At 45.5% G+C, this 10,551-nt stretch overlaps 1 protein-coding gene across 2 annotated transcripts in view; it reads left to right on the top strand.

The window, feature by feature from the left end:
• Positions 1 to 9,992, top strand: part of LOC147018820 (odorant receptor 131-2-like) — a 29,907-nt gene extending 19,915 nt beyond the window's left edge. For both annotated transcript variants that reach the window (XM_085900046.1, XM_085900047.1), the window contains exons 2-3: positions 6,564 to 7,052; positions 9,475 to 9,992. In XM_085900046.1, the coding sequence (XP_085756172.1) occupies positions 6,564 to 7,052; positions 9,475 to 9,748 (763 nt within the window). In that variant the 3' untranslated portion in view covers positions 9,749 to 9,992. The remainder of the gene's footprint in view (positions 1 to 6,563; positions 7,053 to 9,474) is intronic.
• The last annotated feature ends 559 nt before the right edge of the window (positions 9,993 to 10,551 follow it).

The following is a 10,551-nucleotide window of genomic DNA, read 5'->3' as shown; positions in this document are numbered from 1 at the left end:
TTGAAGATGGAGCCGCCAGGCAGGAGGAGAAGAGGAAGGCCAAAGAAGAGGTTCATGGATGCGGTGAGGGCGGACATGCGGGTGGTTGGAGTGTCAATGGAAGATGTGGAGGATAGAGCAAAATGGAGACAGTTGGTCCGCTGTGGCGACCCCTAGCGGGAGCAAGCCGAAAGAGGAAGAAGAAGATATATATATATATATATATATATATATATATATATATATATGCAGTATGTATGTATATGTATATTGTTATGGATTTGGAAACCTTGTGCACACAAACAGCCAGAGTCCCCGTCGCTTAGTTATTTCGATAAGTATGTGTTTCTAGTTAGAATCTCTCCTTCTGTCTCATGGGAATTTCGTGTGTGCGCGACGAGTTATTTTTTAATTCGGTTTTTACAACTACAACAACAACAACGACTACTACATCCACTACAACAACCTCACCGTTCCGCACTTGACGCGGTCACCATTGCCCACGTGTTTTTGGCTGAAGACATGGGCGGAGCTTCTATCGCCTCAGATCGAGGCTCTGGCCCAAGGCAGCGCATGGACGTTTTCTCTAGCGAATCAGCGAAGGGCGAGCATGACACACGCGCCCCAGCCAATCGGGAGGTGACCACGAGTCATCAGACAACCCCTCGTCCAATCAGGAGGCGAGTGGCGAGGAGAAGAGACACCTACCACCTCAGAAGAGTAGAGTGATTGTCAGGACGAGGGTTCGAGAGAGAGGAGATCGTGGCGATTGCTGAGCGGTCTGTTGTCGTGGCTGAGTGGTTGTCAACGAGGGCTCTGCAGACAGTCGTGGTCGTGGTTGGAGCGGTCTGTGGTCCTTTGGAGGACAAGTCTGGTGACCGAGCAGCCAGGGTCGTGGGTCGTGGACTTCGGGTCGTGGGTTCGAATCCCATCGTGGTTCGGTGGTTCGAGTCGGTGACGACACAAGGCGGGACTGGTACCCTGGCCCGGCTCTACCGAACAGACCCACGGGGTACAGTTTCTTGTGTGTGTGTGTGTGTGTGTGTGTGTGTGTGTGTGTGTGTGTGTGTGTGTGTGTGTGTGTGTCCGTGGGCCCCGTCTTTAAGTAGGATTGTTAAGTGCTTTTGCTCATTGTACATTGCCTGCCTTTTATTCGTGATAACTCTGCTCTATGTTCCCCTTTGCGATTATTATTTGTAAAATAAACCCCTGTTAAATGTACCAGGTCGTTTTCTGTGCTTTCCTTCATTGGCCTTGCAAGGTGCGTATTGAGAATTAGTAAGGTCGTTTGTGCTGTAGGTTGTTCATTTGGTCCAGCGTGGCTTTGGTAATTTCCGCTTGGTCATGCTGGATCCGAGTCGGTGATAGCGACTCCATTAGGACAAAGTCAGTCGAGGGTGTGGTTTTCCCCGACGTGGGTAGTTAGGTATATTGAAATTAGGCAGTTAACCCTACCCCACGCCGTCAAAATATTGGGGACCACGGTCCGCTAAGGGACCTGTGAACTCTCGGACTTATCCGAGTCGCGACCTAAATTCCGTGTGCTCGATGGGAGACGACTCCACTGCTCCACCTTGTGGTCGTTTATCGCCACCGAACCCTGGCCCACAAATATATATATGTATGTATGTATATGTATGTGTGTGTATATATATATATATATATATATATATATATATATATATATATATATATATATATATATATATATATATATATATATATATATATATATATATATATGTATGTATGAAAAGCCTGGTGTTGGCGCAGTGGTTAGGGCAGTGGCTTGGGCTCCAAAAGGTCCTGAGTTCAAGCCCCGTTGGGCCACTGAATTAATACACCAGGGGGTTGACTCAGCCTGTCATCCTTCCGAGGTCGGCGAAATGAGTACCAGTGTACTGGGCCAGTGTATACCCTGGTTAAAATAGGTGTACCATATCCCTGTGTCGTAAGAGGCGACCAGGGTTGCGTCAGGAAGGGCATCCGGCGTAAAACGTGCCAAATCACTATGCAGATCATACGGATGATCCGCTGTGGCGACCCCTAACGGGAGCAGCCGAAAGAAGAAGAAGAAGACATAATATATATATATAGATATATATATATATATATATATATATATATATATATATATATATATATATATAGATATATATATATTGTTGTGGGCCAGGGGTCAGGGGTGAGAACGACCACTAGGTGGGGAAAGCTTGCGTCGTCTCCCACCAAACTCCCCGGAACTCCACGAGCCGGCTGGGCGTTTCACCGACCGTGGTCGCTCATATTTCAACCACGTTGCGTAGGGTCTATTTGTCTATCACCAATTTACCTCATTAACTACGCGGTTTTGACTACTGGGGAAACCACGCCCTTGGAACGTCTTGCTCGAACCAGGTCACTCTACTGACTGCGGTAGAGTTCCAACTACCGACGACCAACTCCGGTTCGGGTGCAGCCGCGCGGAAACTGCCAAAGCCGTGCCGGCTGGAATGAACGGATTATCGGAGATAAAACCCTGCCTAAACTCAGATCCGAACCATGCTGGACCAATTCAAGAAGGACCGGAAATGGACTGGGAACATTTCCAACAAGTTTTATTTGCAGTAAATGAAGACACAAAGCAAGACTTAACATGAATATGCAAGCAAGGAATATTTGCAATGTTCCAAAAACACTTATTCAGTTCTACTTACAAGACGGGCCCACACGCAGACACACACACAAATGAAAATAAACCCAGAGTTCTTTATTGGACCCTCGCAGCCGAGGAGAGAGACGAGCTGGGGTCAGAGTCCGGTTGGGTACCTGACCGTCGAAGGAAGGGGTGCTCCACGATGCGGCACCAGACAATGGTCACTGGTTTGGTCCCCAGTCACACGTGTAGGACTTGTGATTCGTGGCGGAGCTCAGGTGGTGAATAGCGGGGTCCACGAAGGGGGCCAGGGTCGCTCTTTCCTTTCCTTGTCGAGAGCCAGCAGAGACACGTTCGCCGCATTCACGACCTTCTGCTCAACCCTCCGCTTCAAAAGAACTGCACGCTCAACAACAACCAAGTCAAAAACCTCAGAACAACCTTCGTAACAACCCTTCGTAGCAACCACAAAAAAGACAATCAAAGACCCCAAGAAGACCCCTGCCTCAGAGAGTGCTCGGGAATTTATCGACCTCCCTCAGCGTGGAGGGGCCTTGGTGAACACACCTCGCTGTCCGCCTTTGATTGGACAGGGTCCCACGGCATATCTTTCCGGGGCGGGGCCTTGACCCTGCCAGGAAACCTCAGCCACTCTTCCACGCGGGTTCCTACTTGACGAGTAACAGTATCAATGTTGCAAAAGTTGTCGTGAAAGAGTTACAATGTTCGTGGGAGCCGAGAAACCGGAACCGCGAGATCTTTCCTTGGCATGTCAGGGTGCGAGAAGGCAGCTGGTAGGTGGTGGATCGTGATGGGCCGAGGGGTCATGCAGATGGGATGGTTGTTAGATGGCTTGTTGGAGGGTTCGTTGGATGTAAAGATTTAGTAACCTAACAAAAAAGAAATCGCAACGCTCGCCTTCGATTCTCCCACTATATAAAAGGAAGGGGATCTGACTACACACATACTTAACGACATAACTGACTTTTGGGATATCTGTATGTTGAATGCAAATGGTTTCCAGATCAGTAACAATATATATATATATATATATATATATATATATATATATATATATATATATATATATATATATACATATATATATATATATATATATATATATATATATATATATATATATATTGTTGTGGGCTGGGGGTCGGGTGAGAAGACTACTAGGTGGGGGAAGTTATCTTGGCTCCCACCAGACTCCCCAGCATTGTAGGCTATCGTGAATTCCGTGACGCGACGGGTCGCTTAACTGACCATGGACATCAATAACTCAACCACGTGATTTAGGGTCCTCCGTCTAGTTAATCCGGTTACCTAAAAATAACCACGTGATTAAATTACTGGGGAACACGCCCTCGGTATCCCTTGTCTGAACTGGATCACTCTACGGGACCGGATCACTTTTCCGGATCAGATGCAGCCGAGCGACACCGTCAAGGATGTATCGGCTAAAAGGAACGGATTGTTGGGAATAAAGTCCAGGCTAAGCTAGGATTCAGACCATGCAGGATCAATGGAAGAAAAGACAAAAACGAGCAGCGAATATTTCTAACAACAATTTATTAACGATGGGGCGAGGAAAGGTATGTGGCATGATCAAGATTTATTGGGGTGTGTTGTGCAGAGATAGAGGAGAGAGGTGTGGTGCAGCAAATAACAAGCAACTTATAAAAGCGGACACAGAGCAGACCTAACCCGAAAATAATAATAACGATCTTCTGCAGGCTTACTTACATAGACAGGCGCCAGGACACACACACACAGACACAGAAAACCCGATGAAGAGGGATTGAGGCAAGACAGGAGAGGAGTTGCGGCTCTGGTCTCTTGGTACCTTTATATAACTGATACGCGTTACCCGAATGCGCCATCAATATGTTTGAGAGGACTGCTCCGTGGCGTGGTACCCCCCCCCCCCCCCCAGACAGCTGGCGCGTCGTCTCTCGCTTCGGGCAGCTCACGTCGAGACCGTGGGCGTGAAGGAGGAGGTTGAGTTGGGAGGGTGGAGTCAGCATCGTGTGGGCAGAGAAGAGGAGGAGGAGCCCAGTGATGCCAACAGAAGGCAGAGTCGAGGTCCAGGTTGAGCGGCAGGGCAGCAGAGAGAGAGAAGAAGGAGTCCGCTCGGACCTTTATAGGCCCTGCACCTATAAAGTGCACCTAAATTTTGTTACCTGGCCTACAATGCCATGTTTGTAGTGCTGGACAAACGGCAGAAAGCAGCTACACGACACGGTGCTTTTCTCCCGAAACATCGGGGCAGTGCTTTTCTCCCGAAGTGTCCAGGCGGTGTTTTTCTCCCGATGCGTCCGGGCAGTGTATTTCTCCCGACGTGTCCGGGCAGTGTTTTTCTCCTGACGCATCTGGGCGGTGTTTTTCTCACGACGTGTCCGGGCGGTGTTTTTCTCCTGATGCGTCCGGGCAGTGTATTTCTCCCGACGCGTCCAGGCGGTGTTTTTCTCCTGACGCATCTGGGCGGTGTTTTTCTCACGACGTGTCCGGGCGGTGTTTTTCTCCAGATGCGTCCGGGCGGCGTTTTTCTCCCGACGCGTCCGGGCTGCGTTTTTCTCCCGACGCGTCCGGGCGGCGTTTTTCTCCCGACGCGTCGTGGCGGCGTTTCTCTCCTAACGGGTCCGGGCGGCGTTTTTCTCCCGACGCGTCCGGGTGGCGTTTTTCTCCCGACGCGTCTGGGTGGCGTTTTTCTCTGGACGCGCCCAGGCGGTGTTTTTCTCTTGACGCGTCTGGGCGGCGATTCTCTCCCGACGTTTCCGGGCGGCGTTTTTCTCCCAACGCGTCTGGGCGGTATTTTTCTCTCGACGCGTCCAGGCAGTGTTTTTCTCCCAACGCATCCAGGTGGTGTATTTCTCCCGACGCGTCCGGGCGGTGTTTTTCTCCTGACGCGTCCGGGCAGTGTTTTTCTCCCGATGCGTCTGGGCGGTGTTTTTCTCCCGACGCGTCCGGGTGGTGCTTTTCTCCTGATGCGTCCGGGCGGTGTTTTTTCTCCCGACGTGTCCGGGTAGTGTTTTTCTCCCGACGCGTCCGGTGGTGTTTATGTCCAGATGGAAATTTGTCTCTGGACATGACCAGGAGGTGTTTATGTCTGGATGGTAGTTCATCTCTGAACGTGTCTGGGTGGTGTTCATCTCTGGGTGGTATTGAGAGTATGACCAGTAGAAAATGGATTTCAGACATTATGTTGTTTCCATCTTCACTGTTATTCTGCAGCATCATTTTGATGAGACAGTATGAATCGTAATTAACGCTCCACTGCACGTCTGCCTTCCCTTCCTCTCACTGCTTCCCTTCCATTACCCCTCCTCCGCTCTTTCCCCTTCCCTCATCACTCTCTTTCCCCCTCCCTCATCACTCTCTTTCCCGCTCCCTCATCACTCTCCCCCACCACCTCCTCACCCCCCAACCCCTATTTATTTTTTCCTCTCTCATTATTCCCATCAGCGAAGCGATGGGTGGTCGTTGCTCGTATATTTTTGGTGATTAGAATTTAGTCAGGGTGCGAGCAATAACTCACCAACTAATCATCATCAAAAGATAAAGCCTTTGGATATTTAAGGACCATCAACTATTGCAAGTAGACGGCAAACCATCCATTCAAGGGACGGCACATTGGTGATACAATGCCCCGTCTTTGAAGTTCAAATTTAAGTTTATCGTCGGGTTGGCAATCAAACCCAGATAAGACAGCTCACAGGTATGTGTTAGTTAACCACAACACCATGTTACATATTAGCCATAGTATCCATGCTTAAAAAAGAGGTAAAAATACAATGTCAACTCACTTCGGCAGACTTGAGCAGGAAAAATGAATGGAAGTAATGAATGACACACTAAGTTATGCACTACAAGTAATGAATGACACACTAAGTTATCCAGTAGGTTGATTATTTTTCTTGTATTTCACATCTTCATTCTCTCCCAGTCTTCTTAGTGACATGACATTCCTGCTCATCACGACACAGTTGTTCACCTTCACCTGGATGAGGATGTGCATGTATTTTCTTACATGCATCATTTTGAACGCAGTTTCCAATCTGTTGTTCCTAAGTAGCGTGTCCTTCGTGATTGCCATGACGGCTGAACGTTACACCGCAATCTGCCACCCCATGCTCTACCACGCGGGTCTCTGTGGCCCACGGATGGCAATATTGGTCCTCCCTCTCATATGGTTGGCTTCACTTTCCGTCCCTACTTTTTTCAACACCATGTTGGCGATAAAGATGAGAGAGATTAAATGGCTCATTATTTGTGATGCACAGAATTTGGTCAGCTTTGATCAGTTTTACACCTCAATCAAGAGTGTCATGTATGGGTGCTTCTTTATGTTCAGTGTACTTGCTGTAGTCTTTGTTTATTTCCAGCTCACGTGGATTTCAAGAAGAGCTTCAAACGATTCTGGTGCATCATCTAGGTAATATTCTCATATGATTTAATAACATTAAAACACACAATGTGTACATGTAAAAACGGTACATGCAACTACAACTACTATGGGGGCTGGCAGTATGGCCTGGAGGTAAGCACACTCGCCCCTAAGCTGTCTTACCTGGGTTAGAATCCTGACCCAACTATAATCTGTCATCTTGGTGTTTCACAAGCAGGGTGATTCATTAATGTGTGCGCGGTCCTTCAGATGGCCTTTAAACTGGGCGTCCCATCTCTCTGCATGAGTTGGTGGACACTAGAGATTCCACGGTGTCCTTCGCGAAGAGTAGGTGAGCTATCGCCAACACCATGGCCAAATTCCTGCCTTAACTCATCGAATGTCAGGCCTGGCCAGCCAGTTTGTGAAGACTCGGGCCAAGCTTCCCCTGGCTGACCGCACAAGAAAGGAGGGATAATGGTTGTCGTGAAAGAATCACGTAGAAGGAGGTCATGAGGCACATCAAAGCCTGTACTATGGTTGCCAAAATATGAATGTTTATCCATGCTATATCCTTTTCAAACACTGAGTATCAAAGAAGAAAGCAGCACTTTCCATTTTTAAAGTCATCGGTGTGACTTGGCTGGGGTTTGAACCACCAACTTCCCAAACTGAAGGATGCTCCCCAACCATCACACCACAGAGTTTGTTCTCAGCTTCTTGTATGGTGGACCATGGAATGTTTTGGGCCCAAATATTTTTGGCCTGCTGTTTGATTAAAGGGAGCAAAACATGTAATTTATTCAGGGTGCCAGCGATAACTTGCCTCCTCTTAACGAAAGATACCATGAGATATTTAAAATACACGAGCCATTCCAAGCAGACTAGACACCTAGCTTAATAACATCCATCCAAGGAATGCCAGACCCTTCTCCCTGATGTGTCAATCCAACAGTTTAAAGTTGGTTGGGAATCGATCCTATACTAGACAAACAAACAAAAGTAGATCTGTTCCTTTTTTGTGCATTGGCATAATGTTTTCCACTATCCCTGAAGATGGTATTTGGCCTTTGGAGAAAAACCTGTTTAAGAAAGCAAATAAGGGTGGTGCCAGTTCATTGGAGCAGGAATTGAAGGTTGAAGCATTAATGCCAACTAGAACCAGTTTATGAGGATATGTCTCATCAGCCAGGAACAATTGAACCTTTTTTGGTGAAAAGCTCAGTTGAAAGAACGTGTGGAGTGATATGAGGCAGTGTGGTTTGAGGAAAAGGAAAGGTAAACCAATATGCTATTGCCAAGAACAGCTTCCAGGTGTAACTGGGTACCACTGTCTTGGGCTTGGATTTGGCATACAGAGAGACAATGGATTGCCGGTAGTCATGAGATGGGGACTGCAGGGTCAGGTCCTAATAAGTCCTAATATGTGGACAAGGTCCTAATATGTGGACAAAGTCCTAATATGTGGACAAAGGGGTTGGTGGAGCTGACAAGATGAGAAAAACGAAATACAAACATGCAAAGTAGTCAGATCATAAGGGAGAGGAGGCAAGCATAAATGAGATGTTGAAGACAATTACAAAAGAAGAGGAGTGAAAGTAAGATTTGAAATTAAAGTTTGCGGCAAGAGGTGGAAATTTTTTTTTATTAAGAGTAGGCAGGTCGTGAAGAACCAAAGCCCGATTTGAAAACACTCATTGCAATATAATTGCATGGAAACACAAGTCGAAGTGTATCTTAGAAAGGCATCTCAATATTTATCTCCTGTATATTTAATGTATAAAGATTGTTGCTTCTTGACAAAAGCAAGTTTTGTGAACCAAAACCGTTACACTTTGTTTTTGTTGACAAGGTCAAAGATGGAGGACATTAAAATGAACTCAGTCCGACCGAATGATCATCTGTCTGTTGTGTCCACGATTCATATTGAAGATATCTATTCCTCAAGACATTATCTAAACCTAATGAGATCACGGCTGCGATTGGCATCAATAATGGGTGTGGAGACGAATGAGGGATAGGGGGATGTATGCGGTAGACAAGATGGGTACAGAAGCAGATTTTTTTCTTCTGTACAAAAATAACTCTCAAGTTAACAAATATGGTTGTGTTTGTGGTTGGTTGGCATTATTAATGGATACAACTAAAACTAAAATGAAGTTCAATAGTTTGAAGAGACTTCTACAAGTTTATAAATCCTCTTGTTAATTTTTGCCTGAGCTCAAAATGTAGTTTTGTTTCTTTTCTTATTTGGAACAGAGGTGCTACTGACATCATATGCTACCATATAATGTATTGTGTTCATTTCTGTCTTACTTTCTGAAAAGAGAATGGTCGGTGCAAGTCAATTGAATAAACCAGTTTCATATTGCATTCTAACATAAACTTTAATCGTTCATGAGAAAATTTTCAGCAAATATCCGAAGACGGTTTTGTTGTAATTGAACTCGCTTCTCCTCATGCGTTACAGGGCTCTGATGACCGTCACTCTGCATGCAATCCATCTGGTACTTTTACTCAGCTCCCTGTTTTATTTGCCATTCATGAACTGGCTTAAAAAATTAAAAGTGCAGAATCAGATGCTACTCAATTTATACTTTGTTATGTTTTTCGTGGTTTTTGTGCTGCCACGATTTTTGAGTCCATTAGTTTATGGCCTCCGAGACACGAAGCTCCGGCTGCAGATCAAGCGACATGTGCTTTGGACCATTTCATCTTGCATTGCTGTCAGACAATGCCAGTGAACTCATGTTCATCTTTGTTAAGGTGAACGTAGGACAATTGCAGATTACCAGCAGACTACACAGTTTCACAAAGCTAGTTTAGAAAAGCTCTTCAGAGATAATATTGTTAAAGAAATGGGATTTGTTTTTTATGCTTCATAATTTGCTTGCTGTGTTCAACAGAAAAATGATTTTTATACATTGATATTTCTCTAATTCTCAGAATACAGCATTTGTAGTGTTGAGATTATATAAATAAATTGGAGTCAAGACATTGTTTGTAAAAGATGATGTTGGACGAAGCAGGCAAGTGTGTTACACATTGTCTATGGTCAACAAAATGGTGAAAAAGAGAGAGATTGCACATTGTGCTGACATCCCATATCAATCACCATGTATAATGACTATTATTAGAGGTGGTGGAGATTAGGCCAGAGTCGTTATAGTCAGGGGTTCACATAACTGGTACTCAGGTACTCATGCAAGTTAAAAAACAACTAAATGCGGACTTTAAAGATTTTAAGAAAGCTCAAGAGCGTACCAGCACAACAGAGGCTTTTGATGGAAGGTTTTCTCAGCCAGTGTAGGTGAGATTCTTCCGTGATAATTCTGATAAATGCTGATTTCAAAATTAAGTTTATAAATTAAAACATTATAAGTTATATGATAACTTGTAACTTATAAGATTAAAAAATAATAACAAGTCTGGAGACGGCAATGGTTCACGAGCGGTATTTGACGATGTAGATTGTTTCAGAAGTCAAGGATGAGACAATGTGATAATGTTTGACTAAGTTATAAAAATGATCAACATGATGTGGTAT

This window comes from Eptatretus burgeri, chromosome 10, assembly GCF_056783735.1.
Source record: "Eptatretus burgeri isolate ZD-2024b chromosome 10, Ebu_testis_v1, whole genome shotgun sequence".
Lineage (NCBI taxonomy): Eukaryota > Metazoa > Chordata > Myxini > Myxiniformes > Myxinidae > Eptatretus > Eptatretus burgeri.
Note: the sequence above shows the minus strand (reverse complement) of the source record. Positions and strands in the feature narration are given on the sequence as shown.